Genomic DNA, 27,159 nt, shown 5'->3' on the forward strand with positions numbered 1-27,159 from the left:
ATTGTTGGTTACTATCACTTTTCGGTTCTTTAGTCGTGTCCTCCTTTTGCGACATGCAAACATTCTTGTTCAAAACAGAACACTACCATCAACTAAAAGTCTGTCAATTGTAATGATCTTAAATCTTTATTTGGTGTAAACATTTTCCATAAATTTCTGAACTGCCTTATTTCAGTAAACATTTTGATGATTTTATATATGCTTTCTAGTTCTACACCGACAATTCCTGGCGTAAATTTATAAAAATTCTGTTATCTCATACATACATCATAAAGTACATTATTTCATCATATACATTTTGCTGTATTTTTGTATTATTATATTTACATACTTTTATTGTGTCACTATAGCACTTTTCCAGATCCATACATTAAGTCCCATGTATAGATTATTCCTCGCCGACCCCCCACCCCCCCACAACACCCCCAGAATATTCTGCTAACTGAACTGGTGATCCTTGGCCTAAAGCGAGCCGATAACCACAGCTTTAATGCGAAGGAAGCTCTCATTCTTATGATACTAAATGCATCCTTCTGTGGTTCCAGGTGGTCTTCAGTTGTCCCAAGACAGCACAGGTACGGAACTGCGTCACTGGTACGATGCCCTGCAGTACCCTGACCGAAGACACGACAGATGGCACCAGCTGCAACTTCTCAACGGCAAATAAGTACCCAAGAGGAGGCACCATCAGGTCAAGGGTCACGACTTCGCAACAGAAAAGTCTTGTGTCTGTGTGACCTAAAAAGAAGTTGGTTTAGCAGGACACCTTCTGACGAGAAATGACATTCTGTGATACACCGTAAGGAAATGTTTAAACTCTACAAATAAGGGTTGATCCAGAAGAGGATATGGATGTAAAAAAGGGGTAGACTGAGAAGAAAACGGTTTTTGCACTAGCTATGAAAACTAGATTGTTTAAGTAAATACGTATTGAACCTCACCAATGAAGTCTTTTATCGAGGCAAGATAACTCCATTTTAAGCAGTCTCATAAAAATATGGAAGCCACCAAGACAGATCGGTACGCAGAGCAATTAGGACACATCTTAAATATAGGTGAAACCTCTCTAGAGGAGAGAAGCAATAAAGTCTAACCTTAAAAGGAAACGCCTGTGAATACTGGGAAAGAGAAGTTGCAGGAACTGCAGTGAATCTATTTTGTATAACCTCAGTCTACAAATATTTAATGACTATTTAGAAGAAAACATTATATTTGATATTAAGAATAGCAATCTTGGTGGAACCTCTCCTTATCCTGTCCTCTTCGAACCAAATCCACGGCAGATGCCACACTTCTCCACTGAGTTGTCGATGTAATCTTAACCAACCCATAGATGGCAGTAGTGTCCGGTTTTTTCTTTTTGCGAGCGTTCTTCTTCTGCCAATATTTTCCCGTTAGTTAGAAAGTTAGCAAAACCAACAGAATCAGAAAGACTACTATCTATCCTTCGTGGTATATAAGTAAGAGAGTATTTTCTGTATTGCAATAGTTTCCTTAAGTCTGTCTTTCATAGATTATGATAACTTTGTAGATATCGTGTGGTTGTGGAATAAAACCCTATGATTTAGGTAAATAGAGAAGAGCTGGAGTAATATTTCTGTTTTGTGAACAGAGAACGCTGTCTTCATTTCCATAGGCTTTGCTTAAGTTTAGTTCAGATTATCTGCAACTGCATGGACACCATGATTCCTTATACATGTATGTGTGAGTGTGAATCTGCATAAATGTGTGTGTGTATATATATATATATATATATATATATATATATAACTATATATATATATTATATATATATATAATATATATACACATATATATATATATATATATATATATATATATATATATATATATATTATATATAGTGATATAATATATCAACAGTAATACAAGTAAAATATGCAGAAGTACAAAAAATGTATCAGCCAATAGGATATGTTGACCGATACATCTTTTTCATTTCTATTACACGCTTTATTCACATTATTGTCGAAATCTCATTTCATATCACGTATATAATATATGTGTGAGACTTTTTATTTTATATATATATATATATATATATATATATATATATATATATATATTATGTATGTATATATATATAATACGTATATATATATATATATATATATATATATATATATATATATATATAGTAATATACACACTACATACATACACGTCGTGTACACAAAGAAGACCGAGAGCTCGTTTGCCCTCCTATTCAGTTTAATCATGGGTGCTGAACTTAAATCATTCGTAAATTAGTATATTGTTTTACGGGTGAAGATAACTTTTCATTACTTAAGGTATAAGTGGACCAATTACCTTTTTTACCAAAAAATGCTTATAATTAATTATCCTTATGAGTGATTTCCTTTTTCGAAATTATATAGAATGTCTATCATGAAAATGTACTTAGTATAAATTTGTTTCAAGATGCTGAGCTTTTAAATAAGTTAATAACTAAATGGTTCCTTGTGTGGGGGGGGGGGGGGGGGGGGGAGGTCTTATCTCTTCGCATCTACTGTACGTCAATCAAAAGGCATAATATTTCAATTCCCATTCGTAATTAATACACTTGATAAGAACTTTTTCAGAAATCAACTACTAAATTAAAATAGAACTCCAAAGCTGACCCATTTAATTAAAGAAGTCAGAAGTTTCCATTAACTTTTTACTTCATATTAATATTCTTAAAGCACGTACTGAATTATTTACTTTGTATTTCAGAGATTCCTTAATGAATTCAGGCTAATCCTAAATTCAGTTTGTTCGAAGCTCGACTCTCTCATGGAGTTTTTCATATTATTAACCAAAAACAATACACTTCCGCAGAGAGACTTACATTAAATAAATAAAAATGAAGGAAACGTGCTATTCATAAGGTATATACCACCATGAAACTAGTGTTGAGCTTCATCAATTTGATTATTTCTAAAAGGAAAAAAGTCAATTTGATTATTTCTAAAAGAAAAAAAAAGTCAATTTGGTTATTTCTAAAAAAAAAGAAAAAAAAAAGTCAATTTGATTATTTCTAAAAGGAAAAAAAGTCAATTTGATTATTTCTAAAAGAAAAAAAAAAAGTCAATTTGGTTATTTCTAAAAAAAAGAAAAAAAAGTCAATTTGATTATTTCTAAAAGGAAAAAAGTCATTTGATTATTACTAAAAGAAAAAAAAAAGTCAATTTGGTTATTTCTAAAAAAAAAAAAAAAAAAAAAAAAAAGTCAATTTGATTATTTCTAAAATAAAAATAAAAAGTCAAGACTTTTAGTTTATATGTATCTTTTCAAAGATCTTTTCCAAGTACACTTTTCCATGAATTGTAGTCTTCTATTGTCCGGCATTGAACCCTGGCTGAAGTCTTATAATTACGATGAATGACAACTCTTGCATCCCTCACTTCACGAGGTGAGAAAAACAATCATTTCCCCCAAGTCCCGGTGGCTTCTTTTCTCGTTAACTGACAATTTGCTCTTAGAAATTGAGGCTCGATGTCGATGACCGAATGAATTCGTTGGTCTTGTCAGATAGCTTAGGTGTGCTTGTATCGTGGTTTGCTTGTAACAGTTACTAAGTTATGTATTTGAAATATTTACGCGTATAATGTGTTAACATTTCAGCAAAATTTGTCGTCATAATTATCAATTACAGACTTCAAACAATTCGATTCGCATCATTCATATTATACTAATACCAGCTTTTAGACTCGGAAACTTACTTTTGGTCGACTGACTGCAACTACTCGCAATCCTTTGGTTTGTGGTAATTGCTAAACTTGAATTCAGATCTGTTGAAAACAACTGAAATTCCCAGATTTTCCTTCAAGTCCTTCTTTGAATTAGACTTCGGCTCTCAAGCCCTTTCAATACGGTCCCCCAGTCTCAAAACCTTGACAACTTGGATCAACAAAAATCTCAGTAGTTCAATGATGCTTGATTGTCTTGCGTTTACTACGATTTTAGCTGTTTTTGTATCTCATTTATTTTACTCTTGATGCTTAAGAAACGCATGTGGTAGCATGAAGCACAAGGAAGTGCATTACCAATGTAATTTGATCGGTTTTGCAAAAATTACATAATTAATCGTTATATTTATTGATGTGCAGTCTGAAACCTCAATAAGTGATCCTGCACGGCGTCGGGAACTATCTGACTTCATTCTTTGATTGGAATACTCCTAGCCTTTTCAAATGTTCTGTTATTATTAATAATATATTCTAAGCGTAACAACTCACTAGGACCTTCTGATCTGAGTACAGTAGATTTTCTCGAGCTTTTCATTTTCTCATGTCTAATCCCAAACTCATTCACCTCAGCCATTTAATTTCTTTGGGACGAAAAATCAGTGACAGGTCCCTAGAAAGACCCTTCCCATGTTACAGGGCACAAACACAACATGCGATGTAAAATGAAATTTAAAAATCATGACCTTTACTTTTGGCAGGAAATCTGATAAGTATTAAATTCAATCGTACAAATGGAAACTTTGTATTTTTTTTATCGTCCGAATGTGAGGTTACAATGAAAAGTTCGTTTGTAGTGTCTACACCTGAATTAATCCCCCTTTTAGAAATGAATGGTGAGTAGAACTGTGCTGCAGACATTCCTTTTAACTGTAACTGTTAGTGTAGCATCAAACAAATTCTCGATTAATAGCCACATTGGATGGACACCTTTGTGAAGTACATTGGTATATGTATTGCAATAGCCTAAGTGAACTCTCAACCTCTTAATCTGCTAAAATTTGTCGGCACTTTCCACAGAAACCCTTGAATTCTGATCTTCAGAGCCTCAGTCTTCAAAAAGTGTCAAACCGCATCTTTCCTGAGAGGGAGAATTACTTCTTTCACTTCCTCCCGAATTCCAAGGCTTCCAGTGCAAAATGTGTCTGAACATATTAGAAAATTGGAGAGGTTATGAGATCATGGTAGCCATTACAATACACAGAAGTGGTGAGTGTGACCAGTAGACTCTATACATTTATATATATATATATTATTATACCAAATCGTGCATCGTCTGTAAAATGACCCCCAGTCGTTCCTCTACCTCTGTCCATCTCTCAGTGTATTGAATAGTTACGACGATTCCTCAATATACATGCAATTCTGCTAAGCCTTAGTAAAGCTTTATGATCTAAAAAGAGACTTAGGGAGGGCTCACTTTGACCTAGAACAAAACAAAACAAAAAATAAACTTTTTTGACGATAACGGTGACAGCCTTTTTTGTGGCTCGTATTCAACCTATATATATTTCATGTGCGTGTGTATGTTTGTATTCCTTGCCTCTTCAGTGCCTACTTTTCCCAATTTATTGAGTGCGTCAGCTGGGAAATGGTTAATTAAAGGGAATCGTTTTCTTACAGTATGTCTTAGCCTGTAAAACTAAGTAACTAACTTACAGCCTGCAAAGGTCGCTAGCCTCACTTTTTATCAAAATGAAAAAGAAAAAAAAAAAAAACATGAAAATTATGGGTCGTCTGTACCCACTGGGACTCAACTCCACCTCTGAACCTATTTCACCTTCATCTGTTCAAATATCAATTGGAATTACCATCATGAAAATGAAAATTGATTTGCATAACTGAGATAGATAAAGATGAGACTTCCTGAGGGCAGTTCCGTCCCACCGGGTAGAGGAGGCCAAGCCTGTAAACCCTCTAAGAGCCCAGGGGGTTTAAACCTACAAGCCCAAAATTCCTTGCTGGTCTTTTCGGGTTGTGACTCATTTCATCTGACGAGGGAAGGTTGCTGTAGTTGGACCACTGAAAACAGGTGTGCAAGACTTAATATATGTTTTTAAGCCTTTTTATAGTAACTATTTTTAATATGAAATGCAAATCTAATCTGGTCTCTAAATGTTGGCGTAACCAGACATTCTTTTAGCCATGCATAGGTTAATTAAATAAGTTCACATTTGTACAGCTTTCAATGATTAACATGTTGTCTAGGTGTAAGAATTAGTTACTTTATATCATTATTCACCCTGGTCTTCACAGCTGCAAGCACAGGCAACCTTCACAAGTTGGAAAGCTGTCCTTTTTCAATTCTTGCCGTACGCTGACATATAATACGAGATAAGATAGGTATCAGTTGTGCCTACAGGACCGATGCATTGCTTGCATGCATCAGCAATGGGAAAATAATTGCTGTTGATATTGAGAGCGTAAGTCACAAGGATCGTTATCGTTTTTTCAGTCTGGAATCCTACAGCTATTGGTTACTCTAACTTTTTAAAATTTCTCAAGAAAAAAGGTAAAAATGGTTACAGTATAGTTTGGTAGAGAAAGCTAATGTACAGCAAGGGGCTGTGTGACTCCAATGCAAGCAGTATAGGTCGTCCTTATGAAATCAAAGTGACAACTTGTAATAAAACCATCTAATTCATCTTCTCTTAAATACATTTTGAATGGAAGCAAATTCAATGAAGGTATAACATTTGTATGGTTGTTCCTTATTATGCTAAAATCACCTCCAACTACAAGTAAATCCGGAGACGAATTCTGCGCATCCGACAAAATTTATCACAGAACAAAAAAAACAAAAAAACAAAACAAATATATATATATATATATATATATATATATATAGTATATATATATATATATATATATATATATATATGCTTCGCAATAATGATTGCAAAAGAATATGGCAGTATTCAAATTCAGTCAGTTAGCCAATTGTTAAAGACATCGTTGAAGGCAATTTCTGTTTAGGTAAAATAAACACAGTTTGTATTGGAAGTTCGAAGACGTGTATAATATATATATATATATATATATATAATATATATATATATATTAGTATATATCATATATACATATATATTACATATATATACACGTCTTCGAACTCCCAATACAAACTGTGTTTAGTCTACCTAAACAGAAATTGCCTTCAACGATGTTTAACAATTATTGGCTAACTGACTGAATTTAAATACTACCACATTCTTTTGCAATCATTATTGCGAAGCATTAATCTGTCGTAACAACATATGATAAAAGTACATAAATAAGTCTTAAACGGACACGAGGGAGAACAGACCCATGAACAACCTTCAGCTGGGAAATTAAAACAAAAGAATGAAAGCCATTGAAAACATTGATTGTAAAATAACCTTGGGCTACAACCCATATGCTTCTTCTAAATGGGTTCCTCTAATTTAAATCAAACGAAATCTGATATGAAGTCAACTTATTAGGCTCTTTAGCTGGGTGCCAGCCTATTATCAAAGTTGTACGTATAAATCATATGAGCATACCATTATTAATTATCATCATTAGAAAATAAGTACATTGCAGAATAGTGTGTGGATACATGAAATGAAATAAAAAAGAAAAGACTTCATACAATGTTAATATATATATATATAAAATATACCCACATGCTCGCGCGCGCGCGCATACGTACACTTATTTGTTCAATAAGCATACCACTACAATCATACAATTCTGTCAATAACTAAGGATTCTTGAAAACTAGAACTGATGATCTTTTGTCGTACACCCCGGGGAGTCGGGAGAAACAGAGGCAGGGGGAGCATTCCGAAACCTTAGCAGGAGAGGATAAAATAGCCTTCGTTAGTTTTCCAGACTGAAATGCAAATGGAGATCACAATACACAACGTTATATAAAAAAACTGGCTAAGTTTCCGTTACTAAAAAAAAAAAGCCAAAAAGGTATTGAACAAAACAAACAACTGTAATCAATATATAAAAAGAAATGTTAAAAACGTATAAATACATTCATGTCTTCACACCTGTATACTCTCTATCAGCGTACTCTATACATATATTACTCAGTACATATATCCCGACATACCCAACCTCACAATTATAATATGCATAAAGACTGCCGTAAATCTCTCTCTCTCTAAGAAATGTCACAGATATGGAGCACTGGAATCACATACTTGTCCCACTCTGTTGAAACACTTTTAATTTTTAAGTAATGCAGATTACATATTACGTGATTAAACCGAAAAAATTATTGAAAACATAATTGGTTAATACGTTCTAATTTACACACACACACATATATATGTATATATATATATATATATATATATATATATATATATATATATATATATATATCATATATATACTATATATATTCTATTATATATATATATATATATATATATATATATATATATATATATATATATATTATATGTACATACGTTCATTCTCTTTAAAAGTTGTTCCCTACTGACCTTTCGTACAGAGACTGAGCATATATTTCTTCAAGGTAAAGCTAATTTCCTGCTCCTGTGATCTAACTGCATTTAATCATTATTTATTACTCCGGGTGATTCTGAATTGTTGTGAATATGAGAGGAGTTCTGGCATGAGTTAGACATACAGTATATAATATTTTGTGAAGCGTTATCCTAATGTGTAAGAAGTTGACCGGTTGTCCCAGTGTAACCTTGAATACAGGAATTTGAAAATATCTATATATGTATACATATAAAAAGAGATATAATTATTTTATCAGATTTTAGAGTCTTCTAAGCCTTGTAAGCTGCATCTATGTAAAATGTATAAATCAATGATATGATGTATATATATATAAAATCATGAAACGTGACCTCTCGAGTAGTGATTTTCTTAATTTTTTTTTCTGTCTGACAATCTGTATTTGTCCTCTCAACATTTTTATGAACTTTCTCGTTTCTAATAAACATATTTCCAAACGCTGGTTGTTTCACTGTGTAACCTTTCGAAGGGTACTGAATTAGTCGCTGATACATGCATTTTTTATTTGTATTCCAAATGCTTATTGTTTAATTATAGTCCTTTCGTCGTTGATATGTTTACTTATCATTCGCAGAACTGATTCAGAGGACAACAGACAGAAAAATCTGCGAGCTCACAACTGCCAACTTCATGGGAGACACGACCCACTAGCGAACGAGAAGATACTCCCTTACTATTTTAACTTGTCTTGTCTCTCACATAAAGGAATAAACCAAGATTCTTTAACATCTGCGTCTGAACTTTGAAATTCTTTGCTTGTTTCTGTGCCTAATGACTCTTATAACCTTTTATACTTTCAGAGGTATAAAAAGCCCTTCCTTCTAGGTTAAGCTTCGTCCTACTCCTTTCCTTTCCTATATCTTGTTTACTGTGGACCTTAGCTAAGTGAAGGGATATATACTTTCATTCCACTGTCTTCTGCACACTGAAGGAAATTTATTCCCCTCATTCTCATGGAAGGAGAAACCCTAGGTCCAGTCATTTAGTTCTCCCCTGGGAACATATCAAGGATCCAGCCTGATTTTTGGATTTAAAATATTTAATTCAAACTTGGATTAACCAAATATCTTTATTCACATCTTTGCAATATTTAGTTTTCCACTCTGAAGATCTCCGGTATGTTTGCATTTCTGTAAGGTTGGAAGTGGTTCAGTCTGACAGGAGTTCTAGGCTCTTTTCATAACCGTTCTCTTGTAGTCTAAATTCAGCTCTTGAGTCCAGCGTCAATGCTCTATAGTATATCCTTTCCGACCGCACAAATCGCTCCATGTTCTCAAAGGATGCCCATAGCAATTTCCTCAGTTGCCCTTTCTTCCACTTCCTTTACATCTGAGAACCTCTTCAAACAGAGCCTCTTCCCCCTTTTTATCTAAACATCCCCTGGAGGTGCTCCTTAGCAAAGCCAATACTTTACAGGCATCAGTGGCCTTCGAGGTTGCAACCGGAGTGAAGACGCTTCTTTGTCTCATTTTCTAAGCAATATTCTCAGGCTTTAGTTTCATTTCCTTGCAAGGATGGAATCTACGGTATTATTTGGTTATTAATGTTACTGTATGTATTTTTAATTCTTATAAAATTACCTCAAACCCATAAGCTTGCTCTTTCTATTTCTCTCTCAAGCGCGTATAATTACGCAAACCGCTTGAAACGGGAACAGCCCGACACAGAGAAAGACAGTTGGCCGAAGGGATGTACGTATATTTATCCTCTCTCATTTCTCATACAGTGCAGCTGGCAGACAAACTTGGAATAAAAGCGTTGGACCAAGATCCGTAAACATCATTCAAAGAAAAGTCAACCCTCTGAACTGCGGAAAGCTTGGACGATTTAGGAAACACGTGCCATAGAAGAATATTTTTTTCCATTCCTTTTAAAATCTTTCAGAGCAACAAACAAAAAGGGGGAGGGAACCTCCCGGGAACAGCTAGATACTGTGTAAATATTCGCTTGGTAGAGTAGCTAGCTAACTAGACTTTGGTAACACGAGACGCCCTGTTTTAGCGATAAGAACTGTCTGAATAAAGGAATGAATTTGGTGATACACGCGTAGTGCCTACATGAATAAGCAGGGAAAAGTTCGCTTCCCTAAGTGAATAGAGATTAGGGTACAGGATTCGAACACTGATATGTCGGTGGTGAGAAGAGGACGCTGCCGAAATTATCACATACAAAAACTATATATATATATATATATATATATATATAATTTTTTTCTCCGAGTTTGTGAATGCTTCAAAAACATCAAAAACTAACAGCTTTCGATATTGATATCCCACTAGCAAGAGAAAACAGTAAACCTGGCGTCCCTCATCTTTCAGGAAAACGAAACAATTTCCGTATCTTATCGATAAAGAAAAGAAGCCGTCTAATGTTCAGCGGACTGAACAATACGGAAAACTGTTTTCCAGTACCATCGGAAGTTCAAAATGGTCTGGAAGAAACCTGGATTTATATTTTCCATTAAGAATGGAATATATACAACTAAGGTCATTCAGCGCTGAAAGGAAAAATGATAGTAGTAAGGTCTGAAAGGTATAAAAGGAGGAAAACCTCTCAGTTGCACTATGAAACAATTAAGAGAGGGTGGAAAGTAAGAAGGAAGAAAGAGAACATGAACGGAGGTACAGTAAAAGGAATGAGAGAGGGTGCAGCTAGGGATGAAGGGGCGCTGCAAAGATCCTTAAGTAATACCTACAGTGCACTGCATAAGGTGCACTGACAGTACTACACCCCCTACGGGGTACATTTTCCTTTAGAGGAGGACGCACCTTTAAGGGACACAAGAGTTGACCCGGAAATAAAATCAGGGGAAACAAGATGGTTCTTGGCTAAAATTCATGGATGCTTCTTACTGGAAACAAACTAACAATGTCCCTCACGTTCTTTACATGTATCAAATTCAATTACTACCTTGTTTCAATTCAGCTTAGATCTCAGTCCTCAAAATGACATAAGTAAACTTAGTTTCGTCTCGGTTGTGAGAGTGTTTGCTAGCAAGGGTAATTTTTACCGAGTTTTTATTTCCCTACAAGGATCTGTGACCAAATCTTGCAAGAATGTTCACCTTCACCTCTGCTTTCTATCACCAAAATTTGATAGGAAAGTTTAGCTTTCTCTCAGCCTTTCGGGAATTCAATTGTATGGTTAAATTCGACTAACCTCTTTTCTGTTGTTCATCGTTCAGTAATCAACATTCTATCAGAACGTTTAGTTTCGTCTCGTTTTAATTTTACTCAGTTTTCAGTAATGAAAATTTCATAACAAAGTTCAGTTTCGCATCTGCTAATACGCAATTTACTTGAAAGGCTAGCCTTTTGACTATATTTTCTTCAAATTTTGCTCAGTTCTCAGTTACAAAGTTCCTCAAAAAACACTTTCTCTTCTCATGCTCATGGACAGCTTTGTAATAAGATTGTCACATTTGTTTATTTTGTTATCATTGCAATTATCAGAATTTCGTTAAAATTTCTAAACTTTCTGGTAAGGTGACATCGTCTATTCATATGAAAAATGTACAGACCAGTATATCATAATATCCGCCAAGGGATTATCCGTTAAGGATATTAAGCCCGTTCTACTTGAATGTTTGTGTCGTTTCTTGTCATAATTCTTAGAAGATATGTTTCTCTTAAAAGAAAATTCGTCTTTTTCATCACAATTTTCATAAAAATATGTCTTAATCCTTCATAAATTCAAGAACATTTGTCCCCTTTCAAAATTTGCCATTTACAGCAGGAATGTGTCCATCCCCGCAAAATTTTTCAAGGAAAATGTGTTCTTAGATATTCGATATTGAATTTCACAGTCACCTTCACGTTGGAAAAAAAAATGACGAAGAAAGAGATTAAGGTTTTATATGCGAATCTTTCTCTGCCCGGAGTGTTTTTGTCAGTGAGTACTACGCTTGCAATTGCCTTTTGGAAGTCTAAGCCTGCAAAGTATTTATTGGTTTGAGAGGCAAGTTATTTTTACACATTTTCCCCCATTCTATCTCAAGTCTAAAAACCCAGTTCCCCAGCCATCACCATCTGCCTATCGCCAGGGGCGACCTAATCACCCTCTCTGGCTGAGAGTTGAGTGGCGTCGCGGGAGGTCGCTCCCATCAAAAAGACTAGCGATTGGCAACGAAAATAGTCTGAAAATATTTAAGCTTTTCATAAGAAAAGGTGCCGTTGTTTTGTTTGGTCATTCCTTTGCTTAGTAGTTTAATTTTTGCTTTTATTTGAATGTAAAAAGACAAGTGCTCTGTATCAGATCAAATAATTGTGGTTCTATAAGACGGGTATATTGATTATCGTCATTCAATATACTGTTGTCAACCTTGACTGCATGTAGTCAATACTGGCGGCAAAATTAAAAGCCCCAAGTTTTGATGGGAGCTCTTGTTCTTTTTAACAAAACTGACCAATCTGTATAAAACAAAAATGAAGTCAACATCATCAACATTAAATCATGGGGACCTGAATGAAATGCCTCACGAACACATTTTCTTTATCATAATTATTATTGCCGAAAACACATTCATATAAAGCAGGCCAAAAAGGGCCATTTACTTGCTGAGCAAGTTTCCTCCAAAGAATAGAATTCGTTAAACGAAACAGAAAACAAGGCAAAGAGAAGTCGCCTCATAAACACATAACAATTAGTAAATAAAAATAAATACACCAATAATGCTGAGGACACAATTCGATGCAATGATGAGCATCTTTGTTAACGTCCGAGAGTAAGGAAGAAGTAATGCCTTCCCTAAATGACAGCAGTTCAACTTGAACCTACGCTATCAACGTGTATGCAACCTTCAGAAGGAAAACTGCTGAATATTGCGGCCTACACACTAAAGCTTCAGGAGCGCCTGAAGGAGGTAGGTAGCCCCCTCCTGAAGGGAGACTGTATGGCCTTTAGCAACTACCAATCTTCACTGGGGAGAGGAAAAAACAATGGCAATACCCACTACCACATCAGCATTTCAACTGCTGAATCGTGGATGGGCCAATGCGCAGAAAACTTACAAGACCTAAACCACTTCATACAGGAAGCTCATCAGCATTATATTATACCCTTAACACTTACTAAGCCGTTCACTATCTTGCACGCAACATTTAACCAACTATATCTAAGTATATTACCCCTCCATATGCTAATACTCCTGAATTATACACTCTAAACTAGCTAATGGTCACGTTTTTTGTTTCATATAACCATACCAGCTCAATGCACTGTGATCTATCCTTTCACTTGTTCTAACCTCGCTTCAGCGTGCATCCACATTTTCTCACACTTTGTTCCTATTTTGGCAAGTATGCTATACAAATTGTTCATCTCAGTACTTTTTCTCTTTCATTCGCACTCAACATTCACTCATCGATCAGAGACCTTTGAGACGGTTTGTCCAAGTGGATGACGATAGGTGGGTAAAAACGATAAGAAATCCATCAACCTCGAGTGGAAAGAGAGGAGAAAGGCATAGTAATCGCTGGATAGAAGGCATGGGCAGGGGTACTGGAAAGAAAGTGCAATCAAGATGAAGGTGTATGAAGTACAGTAGCTGGTTTTGTGGCAGCTTTCTGCACATGGGTTCATTCACGTTTCATCGATTCCACATGATTGTACCAACGACTGTGGTTTTGTTCTTTTTCGCTGGAATCACTTGTATATATTAGATGAAAAGTCATAATAAAAAGTTTATGTATATAATATATATATACACACACACACACACACACACACACACACATATATATATATATATATATATAAATTATACACAAACAAAATATACCAACATTAACAATCGTTTCTTCCTCTTGGTTGCTCAAGCTTCTAAAAGTTCGTACTCAAATACTCGCGTATTGACAATCTTATTCGGAGCAATCAATAGCTGTGTTTCCTTCACTGACAGAGAGAGAGAGAGAGAGAGAGAGAGAGAGAGAGAGAGAGAGAGAGAGAGAGAGAGAGAGAGAGAGAGAGAGAGAGAGGAAAAACAAGGGGGTCCGGATTTTGCTTATTTTTGTGCAAAGAGACGAATCGTCTCTGCTCCGGGCCAGACCTTTGATTCATGGAATCCAATTTGGGTTCTCGTTTCCATACAAAATTTAATTAAGGAGTTGGAGACCTCCAGTTCGTTCCATTAATACTCGCGCCAGATTAAGAATGATAGTCCGAGTCAAGCCGAGGTGAGATGAATAAGCCAGTATTGGATTTTGAACGGGTAGGGGCAAATAAAAAGTAATTTTCTGTTTTTGTCACAAATTAATAGGAAGTTTTTCATAGAGAGAGAGAGAGAGAGAGAGAGAGAGAGAGAGAGAGAGAGAGAGAGAGAGAGAGAGAGAGAGAGAGAGAGAGAGAGAGTCCCTATCAGTTAAGAATAGATTGATTTACATACAAGATAACGTTGTATAATTTTTCTAACAGTGAAGTAAATTAAAATGATAAAATCGTAACCATTTCTTGAATTCAAAGATCCCTTGAAGGAGTCACGTTCCCCAAGTGACAAATTGGTTTCGTTTTCAGTGAAGTACTTTCGATTGACGATACCAGCAAAGGACAGCATATATCACCATATAAAAATGACAGGCCCCAAGCTCACTCGAAATACTACTGCCTGCCACCCGTGAAACTAATTGACATAAAATTGGCTTTCAAAGGAAATGGAATGGATGAGCCTTTGCCAGAAGGCCTCCAGCCCATTGGCCTTCCCACTCCTGAAGGCCCTTTCCACCTAAGTTATTGTAATAAAGTATTTTCCATATGTCTTGGATAACTCCATTCATCCAGATAAATAACTGTAGAACTTTAGGATTTGGCCTAAAAGATGAAAGGCAAAGAAATAGGCATTCGGGGTTTAGGAATCTGCGGAGTGAAAACTATTTCTTTCTAATGCTAAGTAGGTACCATGAAGGGTAAATGGCCACCACTCAACTCCTTTCCTTCACGGCAGGATAAATGGAAACTCGTTCCCTTACGTTATATAACAGCACTGCCTCAAAAACAGTATTAGTAGTAGGATACTTAATTTATTCTCAATAATGTTCCATTGCTATAGCAAAGACCACCGACACCAAAGAACGATGAAAAATCAAGGTAAAAAGACAGATAAGAGGTTCACACAATTTCATTAGTCCAGACATCTGTCCAAGAGAGGGGGCTGCTCCAAAAAGTCGACAGACTAAGCCTTCAACAACACCAAACACCATCACCTTAAAACATTTTGTAAACTGCTACTAATACTGTCAATCCAGACATGTTGCGGTTTTATCTATATTCAAAATATCTGACATTTTCCGGACAGAAAAATGAAACAACAGAAAGTGTTTGTTCAGATGTGCCCCCAACCACTTGTCCTCTGCCCATTCCACCAAAAATCCAGTAGAGTGGCATGGAACTGCATCCCCCAGAAGCAGTGGAGAAAAAATGAGCTAGGCAGCAACCCAAGGTAATCGTAATGACCACCACAACCATGATGGGCACCCGATCCACCAAATTCTACAACATACACCAAGCCTCCAGCAAGAAGTTCCTGGTGGACAAGGGTGTTTTTAAATCCATCCGCTCTGCGTCATTGACAGACCACTAGGTACTGACCTATGGCATCTCCATACAATATAGCCAATAGTCCTTAACCTTCTCTCTCATGAAGATGTACATACCTGTGGGATTTCATTATACCCAACATCCAGATGCTTCTGCTCAACACCAACTCCAAAGGACTGACATAACTCTGCCTACAAAACATCACAAGTTCAACGAAAAAGGTGGATTATGTCCTTTAAAAAAAAACAGACATTATCTTCCCCTGAATCACATAATTGCGCAGTAACCAAAATAAGCTGACCAAATGCATCAATCTAACTAAGTTCCTATTCTCAGAGTTTTTACTTTTGCCACCTGCCTGTACCTATCAAGCCCTCAACCTGTTCAATAAACTGATGGGGGAGACAACAGCAAGGGCATTCTGGCACAAACTCGAGTCCCTCCTGATACTGATGGCCTTCTATGCCAACTGGATACCCAAGATACCAGGCACAGCAAATGTATCTCCACTAACTAACATACAGGCTGACTGCCACCCACTCCCCCAACCCTCCCGCCACAAATACTAAAGAGACATTGATGGCAGACCTCCTGAAGAAAGCAGACAAGTTGCAAAGGCTTTCAAAGCTTCACAACATGTTACTCACTTCTACAAAGCTAAAGAAAATCAGAACTATGACAAGATCAAGATGGAACACAAGTCAATGCCATGCAACAAAAGAGCCCCTTCACGCCAAAAAAAAAAAAAAAAAAAAAAAAAAAAAAGTCCCAACCTGCCTGTCCTCTGCCCATCCCACTAAATGTTCGGTACAGTGGCCTGGAATTGCACTCCCAGAAGCAGGTAGAGCAAAAATGAGCTAAGCAACCACCTAAGGTAATTAAGATGGCTGCCACAAAAATGATGCGACACCCGATCTACCAAATTCTACAACACACACCAAGCCTCCAGCAAGAAGTTCCTGGTGGACAAAGGTGTCTTTATTGGCAGACCACTGGGGGACCCTACGTGCTGACCTACGGCATCCCCATACAAAATGGCCACCAGTCCTTCACCTCCTCTCTCAAGAAGTACCTGTGGGATTTCCTATCACCAATGTCCTTTGAAATGCCTCTGCTCAACACCACCTTTATTGGATACTGACAGATTTTACCCACTATCACCATCTAGACCCTGCCTCTTTCCAAACAGTATCTCACCATCAAAACAAACCATTATCCTTCTCTTCGATAGGCCCCCATAGTTCTACATGCTTTCCAACAAGAATTCCCAGATGTCTTCAAGCCTTCACTCCCACTAACTCAAGGATACCCGCAAAGGACAGCATATACCACCATATAAAAATTACAGGCCCCAAGCTCACTCGAAATACTACTGCCAACCTCCTGTAAAACTAATTGACATAAAATTGGCTTTCAAAGGAAATGGAATGGATGAGCCTTTGCCAGAAGGCCTCCAGCTCATTGGCCTTCCCACTCCTGAAGGCCCTTGGCATACCTCTGGAGACTATTGGTGGTGCCTCAATCTACAGACTGAGCCCAACCACTACCCACAAATAAACATGGCAGATATCACCACCCTGCACATCGCAAGATTTTTTTCAAAGTTTGACACCAAGAAGGACTACTTTCAAGTTCTGGTACATAACCAGGAAAGTGATCATCATACCTTTTGATAACTACACATTTAACTACTCCAGTTTCAGCCTCCAGAACTCTAATGGGTAATATCACTGATGGCCTTCCCTTCTGCACCTGCTAAGTCAATGACACCCATATTCTCCAAAAATAGAGACAAATATCAAAACCACATGAGAGCAGTCATAGCAGCCTTGTTGTATGCACCAGACATATGAGTCATTAGAGCATCCTCCATTGAATTCCAAAGTCACAAGTACCAGCAAGCAGTATCAGCCTCTCACATTCCAAAATGTCAGCCATTGGATAATTCTAGACTCCATCTAGCAACAAAAAACCACAGGAATTTATGGGAACAGGAAACTATTACCAATATTGCTTCCCAGGAATTGCAAATACCATCATCCCCCTCCTCCCCCACTTCAACAACACCCCAGTGGAAACAATAGCTGTCAACCTGGGCACTACCCTCAATGCTATAAAGAATGCCTTAGCAAAGACAACCACTCTAGCACCACCCAAAGCGTAGGCCAGATTTGCACTCACGATAGACGATCAATTAATGGAACAATGAAATCTATAGGTTTCTTAAGCAGAGAACTACTTAGGCAGAAAGAAAATACAGCATCTTCAACACAGAGCTCTTTATTGTCCACTTGAGTACCAGACACTTCAGGCACCTCCTCATGAATACACCTTTCACCATCCTAATGGATCATCAACCACTCATACATGCCCTCATCAACAACCATGATGCATACTCCATATCTCAACAGCATCAACCTTCAGCAATTGTAAATCTGAATGTACCGCATCACACACTAAACAATTAACAGCTGCACTATATATCTAGAATAAATACCATTGGAGTTCAACTAAGAATTATGATGCACTCACCAACACAAAGCTTAATGACAGTGAAACGAAAGCCTACCACAAGGCCATCACAATTCTACAAAGGGAAGATATACCATTGAGCAACAAAGGATGATCAATCCTCTGTGACACCAGCATAGCCACCCTATGGCCACCAGTGACAACAGCCTTCTGAATTGTAATCACCTCCACCAAGGCCTCTCCCACTCCTCCAGAGAAGAGAAACTGTCTAAGGTGTCAAAGAAGTAATATTATCTAGTACATGCAGTCTGCATCAGCAATTTTCCTAAATATAAATGATGCTTGGTCACTTATTTAACATCTTGATGTCCCTGTCCCCATCCAATGGGTTAAAGAAACAGATGGCTGAAAGCTATCCCAATGTCAGAAGCCATGGCACATGCTTGTGTCAAGTCATTCCTAAACAAATGACTCAGCTGACTCGGCGATCATAATGATAAAAGCATCAGTCACAGGACTTTCATTCATCATCAAGGTATCAAACTCCCTAGCCCTATCACCGTGGGTCCTCCTCAAGTTACATACAGGATTCATAGAAGGAATCAATGCCTCTACCATTCAGTGGTGGCCAGCGGGGCACTTAGGAGTATTATATATAAATAGTATAAGTAACATGCACACACACACATACAGTACATATATATTATATAAATATTTATATATGTATGCACACACATGCACACAGTAGCAGTAGTTGTTGTTATTGTTTTTTTGTTGTAGCAACAGTTATTGTTGAAATATCATTACCTAAGCAAATTTTTGCTAATAATATATTACTGAAAGAAAACAATGTTCTTTTATTCATAGCCATGTAGGGGTGGGGGGGGGGCACGTGACCAGGTGCAGCCCCCTTAAATCTGTCATTGCTATCATTAAACAGGTGTTCTGCAAAAACATCGGCATGCCAGTGGAATTTTCTCTTGCCAACAATAACAACCAATAAGAAAACGACTTGTAGAGACTTGGGAAAATAGTCGGAAAACTTCCCCCATAAACAAACATACAATGATACAAAAGAGGCATTACATCCTAAGGAACCCACATACAAGCCAGTTTGTATTTTTGAGAAATGGTGCCCACAAACTACCTTTGGACCCACTATAATGGGATCCTTACATGGTCTTCCAACAAACAAATAAAACACTCATATTGCAGATACATGGGCAAAAAGACTGAGTTTCAATCAAGAAGCTGTAACTGGCATTCCTCAAACAAGATGACAATAGCACCGTTAACCTTTCCAAGTCTGGTTGTTAAATCTGGCTACCAAGAAAACCTAACCAATGACAGAGCTAAATATATATTAAAGCAACCTATTATCATGGTAACCTTTCAGCATTCCAAAATGTCAATAAACAAGTAAGGATGTACAATGGTTTTCTGTGTCGTAAAACTTGTTTGTAACAATATTTCAATTGCAGCCTAATGCCTATTCAACATTCCAAAAATTATTTTACCAAGTAGAAATGTGAACGCAATCTATTGTTAAAAGAAACTACCCACCACCATTATAATATCAATTATATATATAATATATATTATATATATATATATTATATAAGATATATATATTATAATAGAATGTATAATATACATATAAATTGTATATATATATCATATAGACTATTAATATAATATTATAATAATATTAATATATTAATGTATTATAATATTATAATATATCATATATATACTATAATATAATATATTAATATATATAATATAGTATATATATAATTAAATTATATATATATATAATATTATATGATATATATTAATTATAGTATATATTATTAGGTATGTATTAGGTATGTATGTATGTATGTACCTAGCTGTACTGATTCACTATTACAGTTTGCTCAAGATTATTTAGTAAACCATTGTAGCCTAACAATTAGTTTATGTATACTACTTCAGTGGACCATATACCTTGATCCACAGCTCAATTGGTAACTTCATACAAAACATCCCAATGGAACATGGCCCACTTGAGCAAAATGACAAGGGCTGAAATATACTGTACTCACGCCAGGGACAACATGGTGAAGGAAAGTAAAACAAGTATCCTAAAGCAAATGGTCATTACTTGGTGGAGGGAGGGGTGAGCCTGGACCCCTGACCTAACCTACCCTAGGGCACTGTAACCAAATTAAACAAGATTATATTCTGACCCAATTACACCTACCCTCAGCTACAATAGAATACCAGGTCTTCGCCTGTTCAATTGGGTCCCTTTGCCCACTGGATCACCCCCAACCTAATCTAGAGGACAGTAAACTGATATAAATATAGCTGCGGCCTGAACTTAACTGACCGTGGGGGAGGGGGCTTTACTATCAACCCTAAGTAGTCCCCCCAATAACCTTCACCAGGTCCTTAACCACTCTGTACATCATGCCACTTTGAAAATGTTGAAAATAGCTTACCTAACCCAGGACTGGAACTCAAAAATATCATGGGATGTTACAGGACTAGTCACTAGCATAAACATCCTTGTAGTTAACTCATTTTGTATTTTCCCTAACAATAAAACCCAGTATTCCTACTGGGGTCCCACATATTGCTATTGTAGTGCCTATACTCTGTTTTTTCCATCTGTCCATCTGCCTGTGGTGTTTGCGCATGGTAACACTGCGTCCAAGGCTTTAAATAGTTACGCTATGTATAAGTTTTAGGTAAATAAAAGGATATCTGGGCGTACATTTTCAAATGAAAAGTGTTTTAAGAATTCACTGTAAGCAAATTACACCGTTAATATTCGAAATAGGATATTATTTAAAGCCCGGGACGCAGTGTTACCAGGCGCAAACACCACAGGTGGATGGACAGATGGAAAAAACAGAGTATAGGTGTATTATGGGCTAGAATGAATGGAAACTTGGAACAAAATCATTATATGCATGCATGAACATCAAAACCAACAAAGACCAAGGAGAAAGTCTAGGCAGGTACCATCAACCACGGGTACTTATACTTATTTCGACAACACTTAATAACAAGAGCAAAAAATATCTTAAATTTTATAACACTTAATAATTTATAAAGATTAAAAAAATCTTAAAATTTTACCAAAAACAAACCATGAGGCACATAGGCTAATTTTCTGGCATATCCTGTGGGTTTGTCGTCTAATTTTCTGACATATCCTGTGGCTTATGTCCGATATAAAGATTTGTTAGTTGTCGCTGGATCATTGAAGCATAGGCGGTAGATCTAAATTACTATTCCGCGGCGGCCTAGACTATGGCAGTTGAGGTTTTTCTATGCAGTTTTACCTCCTGAACAAGAATTTTAAGTAATATTTATTCAGACGATTGTAATTAAACCCCCGGGGCTCGTACTAAACACGGCAAAATACATTTGACGCCCCAATTCCTGGTGGCTTTCGTATTTGAGGGGACGAACAATGTGGAATGCTCATATAGAAATATCAATATTTTTTGTTTCAAAACATTATTGTTGTTACAGACGAGTTGGTTTAGCTAACCTCTCCCTAGGCCTACCTGTATCCAGGGTTTCTGAGATAGCAAAAACCAAGAATTTTAAGTGCACCAGTCAGAATGGTAGGAAATAACTGTTACTTCCAAAGAAATCAATTTAAAAATTTCTTATTCCGCACATATAAAAAACGCAACTATAAATGTAATTTTAAGTAAAATGACAGACTAGGTACTACAGCGGCCTTCCAGGTCGGTAATTACAGTCATGTGCAAAATGGGTAGTACCACTTTGAGGCCTAGTACCAGTCCCTAGAGCTGAAAAAGAATACGGTAAATATGACAAAATTAACCAATAAAATAAAAAAAAAGGATGGTAAGTATGCAAAAGAAAAACAAAATTCGGTAACTACAGGTCGGCGAACGGCGATCTTACCCTGGAATCCAACCTAGACCTAACCTCCTCACATGGTAAGCCGGAACCACTAGAACTAGACCATTCCATGATTCCACCTAAAAACTTACCTAGGCCTATAGTTCAAGCATTGCACTGAGCATATTCCTTACCTTTCGTTGTAATGTTCACAATTAGAAGGCCTACATTTAATATTGGCCTATTCCAGCCGACTCTTCACCCAGGGTTGATTTACTGGATGAGTGGCATCTGTCAGTGGTGAGGATTACCTTATTTCCAGATGAACAGAGTCGTTTTGCGCCTATATAATATATCACTTAGATCTCCAGTATCACTTGTTATCCAAACGCAAGCGTCGTTCAAATGAAGAAACCATTGTGATAACTGGGGGAATTCACAAAATATCAGCACACTCCGGCGCAGGAGTTCAAGACGTTTCAGTATGTTGAAATCGCTCGCTAGCCGCCGCTTGGCTAGGCAATGGAAACAAGAGAGCTCCCATGAACGCTCAAGATCCGCGCTGAAAATTATTGTCTCCCGGTTTTCACCAATAGCCAAGAACTTACTGCATAACCATTCTCAAGAACAAATAACGTGGTAAATTATATAAACCATTAATCGCCAAATATTTAATTTTGAATTCATTTGACACCTACATTTCCTACGAGAAAACTATACGATGTTAATGGGCAGTACAGATCCCGATCATTATTCATAGGCCCATGTTATTAAAAAGGTATCGTTATTTGCAGCTTTGTTTATTCTTTTCAAAGATTATAGTGCTATACATGAATTTTTTTTCTAGCGTCTCCGGCCGGATAGTAGCTGACAGAAAACATATGCGCTAGATACATAGCAAGCCAATTTAATAACATACTTTTCATGAAAATCATGCGCCTAAATATCATCCTAAACGGAATTTCTATAACTTATAATTTAAATTGTTAAGGATGTGTACTACATAAAGTCTTTTCGATCACTAACTTCAAAATGTGCTTTTTATTAGTCTGGAGAATGATGAATTACTACTGTACGAACAATTGCACTTAGAACGAACAACCTTTATCAGACTTATAATAACAGCTACCATTGAGGCCACTCGTATTAACTACGTCTAAGGAGAGAGAGAGAGAATGGAATGTATGCTATTTAGGTCAAGTTCAACCAGCATCCAAATATTTAAACAATAAGACAACAAAATAAACGTTGGTGCACTGTAAGGCTTAAATTCGTATCAATGTAGAGATATCTATATAAGGCTTAAACTTAAAGAACCGTCACGTGGGAGAGAGGGTTGATTGATCGTAGGCTACACTGAGGCTCCAATATGAAAAAATTTCTTTTTTTTTCACAAAATTCAGTGTTTTGGACTGTGTATTGACAATTTGTTTTACTATACCATATATATATATATATATATATATATATATAATAGATATATATATATAATAATATATATATGTATATATACATATATTATGTATATCTATATCTATCTGTATATATATATATATATATATATTATAGATATATATATATATATATATATACTATATGTGTGTGTGTGTGTGTGTGTGTATATATATATATATATATATATATATATATATATATATATATATATATATATATATATATATATATATATATATATATATATCTATATATATATATATACATCTATATGTGTGTGTGTGTGTGTAGAGAGAGAGAGAGAGAGAGAGAGAAATATGGTATTTAGGCCAATGGCAAAGCGCTGACATCTACAAGATTATTCAGTGCTGATACAGAAATTGATAGAATAGGTTTTAAAGGCGTAACAGGAACAAAACCTCATAGTTGCATTAAGAATAATTTTTTGGGAGAGGGTGGAAAGATGTAAGAATATGAATGGAGGTGGTACAATAAAAAGAACGAAAAGAACAGAATGCCTCTAGTGCACCACCAGCACTACCCATCTATGGTGTAAAAGAAATTCTAAGTGGTTGCAGCTAGGTACCAAATTAAAGCTGCTAAAAACCTTAAGTAATGTCCTAATGTCTTCTACACAGTGCACCTTACGCTGTGCACTGACAGCGCCAACCCCATACAGGTCACACCATGTATTAAAACCAAACTGTGTATAGCACGTGTATTTAACAATACTATTGGTTTAAAAAAAAATAAAAATTCAGCACAATATACTTGGGTGTTCTTTTATTTCACCCTATAAGGAAACTGTAGCTATACTAATCCATTCATTATGGTGTTTCCTATTTCATATTAATGAGTTTATAAAATATGCATAAAAGGGATGTCTTAAGTAATGGAAATGAAAAACAGGACCAAATTAATTTATTTTTATTTTGCATAAGTAATACAATAAAGGAGTGATTATATAACCATGAAACCGAAGTTATTTAAACTATCGGCAAATACAATTTAACTTTAATCAAGACAATAAAAAAAGATTAATGAAAAGGTTTAAGTGATATATTTATTCGGAGCTCTGAACTCTCTTATAAATTCCTCTATACTGTATATATATCTAAATAGTCACAAAAACACTTACCTAAATTTCATTTGTGGTAACCATTCTACATTTTTTACATGGAAGAAAATGAATCGAAAAGTCTCAGTTCCATGATTAAAAATGGACATCATATGTCACAAAATAATAATCACAGAATCCCTGCACAGAGTATTTTGCAATCTTGATGCACCCAATACAGTCATGTATATTTACATACTAAGTACAGTAATACATGCAAAAATATATACATCAGCAAAAATGTACATATTTTTGTTAACAATATGTACAGGTATGTTTATATGCATTTTGGTACCGAGTTTCTTCATGTTATGAAACTCAAAAGTACCATGGATGAACAAAAGCAAATTACCTAACACCTCATCCAAACAGTCAGACCTAAATACAGGTCTTGATCAAGCCACTTGAAATTTTATTTATTCATAACCATATGAAATTGATTACCTCAATTTTTGCTCAAAGAATATCTAATCTATATTAGTTTGCTATCAAAATGTGATGCATACAAACTACTTCACCTCAAAACTCCTGCCACACTATAAACAACACTGATACAAATTATTGTCATCTATACAATTACCAGAATGTATATCCCCCTCCTGACCCACCAGTCAGGAATGAATTTTTCTTTTTTGGGAAACTGAAACTTGAGCACCTGCAGCTGCAGCCAACTGAGCAGCATTTGGGGCAATACCAGGAGGAGGGGGTGGAATGGACTGCTGAGCAATGGCATCAAAGCGTGCTCCTGCATCATAGCCATTCTGAAACGAAAAAAAGGTATTGATGTTATCACAATCTGCAGATGGCTTAAATGGCAGCGAGCATCACAGTTAGTATCTAACTACAGTTAAAAATTACAATTTTTGCATCCAAAAAGATGACTAACCTCTTTTAAACACACACAATTTCTTTGATGCTTCACGTTCAAAGTTCTTTATATTTACTAAAAAACCAAAAGACTTTTTTATGCTCTCATCTAACCAGGTCGTCGTTATCTGTTATGCTTGCTGTTGGAGTGGCAGTTACAGCTGAAGTACCACCATACTTAAGAATGGGTATGATGAATTCAATTTCCCAATGGAATCAAAATTAGAGTGCCCTTGTAATTCTATAGCAGTAGCAGTTAAGCTGTGACATCAGGGAAGGGTTAAAGAGGAAGACAAGGTGGTGAATGACCAACTACAAAAGAACAACTGAAGAGCATTGGAGAACCTGCAAGCCCTACAAGAGGAGAAGCAAGAAAAAAGATGAGATGTGAACATGGAAAAGAAGAAGAATACAAGGCAGGTGGCAAAGGTAAAGAGTAGGAGTTGGGAAAAAGGGAACCAGGATAAAATTTTCAAGATAGCAAAATGGCTGACATGAGATGGAAAAGTTGTAAAAGGGACAATATGAAAACTAGGAAATTAAAAGTTGAAAATGAAGATACTAGAACAAAGGAGTCAGAATTCTGAAAATCTGCTTAAAGACGACAATGAACATGAACAAAATGGAAAACCCCATGACCATCCAGAACACCAAAAGTCACAATAAAGAAGCAACAGAATACACAAAATCTGATAAATGAAGAGATATAGGAGAATAGGACTACCTGTGCATTCTATAAGAGAGTACTGGAAAGGCATGCTTGAGAAGGTTTAAAAAATGCTTATAATCATTAACTGTCAGTTTGGCTTCAGGCCAGAGATCAAGAAAAAAGTTGACTTTCAAATTTGGCAACAACAAGAAAAGCATCAGCCAAAGAGAAACAACAGGAAAAACATCATCCAGTTATCAACTTGCATTTGTGGTTCTTGAAAAGGCACCTGACAGAGTTCCAAGACAAATAATAAATCGTCATTAAACAGGCAAAGGGTAACAGAACAGCTCATTAAGCTTGTGATGCTCCCTCTACCGTAATACCAGATCCTGAGTGAAGATAGTGGCAGGTATGTATATTAGTTGACTTTTAAGACAAATATTGATGTCCGTCAAGGCCAGTGCCAAGTCCTTTTTTGTTCGCCATAGTAATGGAAGAAGTTACAAAGAAGCACAGAAAATGGGGCACTGGGAGTTGCTTTAGGCAATCATCTAATTAACTGAAGAATCTGAGGAAAAGGTGGTGGAAATTTCTTTAAGCTGGAAGAGTGAAATGGAAAGGATATGGCTGAAAATCAACACAGGCAAAACAAAGTTTACAGAGGCTGGAAATGAAGCAAAGGGAAAGGTACAATCACAAAATTAGCCATTTGGTGGTTGTGGGAAAAAAGATATGGGGGTGAAATATTTATCAAAAGAAACAGATTGCATAACATGCAAGACTCACAATTATAAAATATAGAGTAGTACCTGAGACTTTGAACTTGATCAGTTCCAGAAGGCTGTTCGAAATACGATTTGTTCGAAATATGAAAAAAGTATCCCCATAAGGAATAAAGGGAATCAGGATAATTCATTCCA

At 36.2% G+C, this 27,159-nt stretch overlaps 2 protein-coding genes and 1 long non-coding RNA gene across 8 annotated transcripts in view; 1 reads left to right on the forward strand and 2 right to left on the reverse strand.

Moving 5' to 3' along the window:
- Positions 1-1,756, forward strand: part of LOC135211992 (rabphilin-3A-like) — a 454,956-nt gene extending 453,200 nt beyond the window's left edge. For 5 of the 6 annotated variants that reach the window (XM_064245260.1, XM_064245259.1, XM_064245263.1 and 2 more), the window contains one exon: positions 546-1,756. In XM_064245260.1, the coding sequence (XP_064101330.1) occupies positions 546-667 (122 nt within the window). In that variant the 3' untranslated portion in view covers positions 668-1,756. The remainder of the gene's footprint in view (positions 1-545) is intronic. The other variant, XM_064245262.1, reaches the window with a different exon arrangement.
- Positions 1,757-7,350: 5,594 nt separating this feature from the next.
- On the reverse strand, positions 7,351-22,659 carry LOC135212319 (uncharacterized). Its single transcript, XR_010313863.1, has 2 exons — positions 22,343-22,659; positions 7,351-7,563 (listed from the first exon to the last, which is right to left on the reverse strand). It is a non-coding gene; the product is annotated as an uncharacterized LOC135212319 (long non-coding RNA).
- A 1,855-nt stretch (positions 22,660-24,514) lies between these two features.
- Positions 24,515-27,159, reverse strand: part of LOC135211993 (DAZ-associated protein 2-like) — a 95,501-nt gene continuing 92,856 nt past the window's right edge. Inside the window, 2 exon segments of the mRNA XM_064245265.1 lie at positions 24,515-25,350; positions 25,353-25,481. Coding sequence (XP_064101335.1) covers positions 25,297-25,350; positions 25,353-25,481 — 183 coding nt within the window. The 3' untranslated portion in view covers positions 24,515-25,296.

Source organism: Macrobrachium nipponense, chromosome 40 (assembly GCF_015104395.2).
Source record: "Macrobrachium nipponense isolate FS-2020 chromosome 40, ASM1510439v2, whole genome shotgun sequence".
Taxonomy (NCBI): Eukaryota; Metazoa; Arthropoda; class Malacostraca; order Decapoda; family Palaemonidae; genus Macrobrachium; species Macrobrachium nipponense.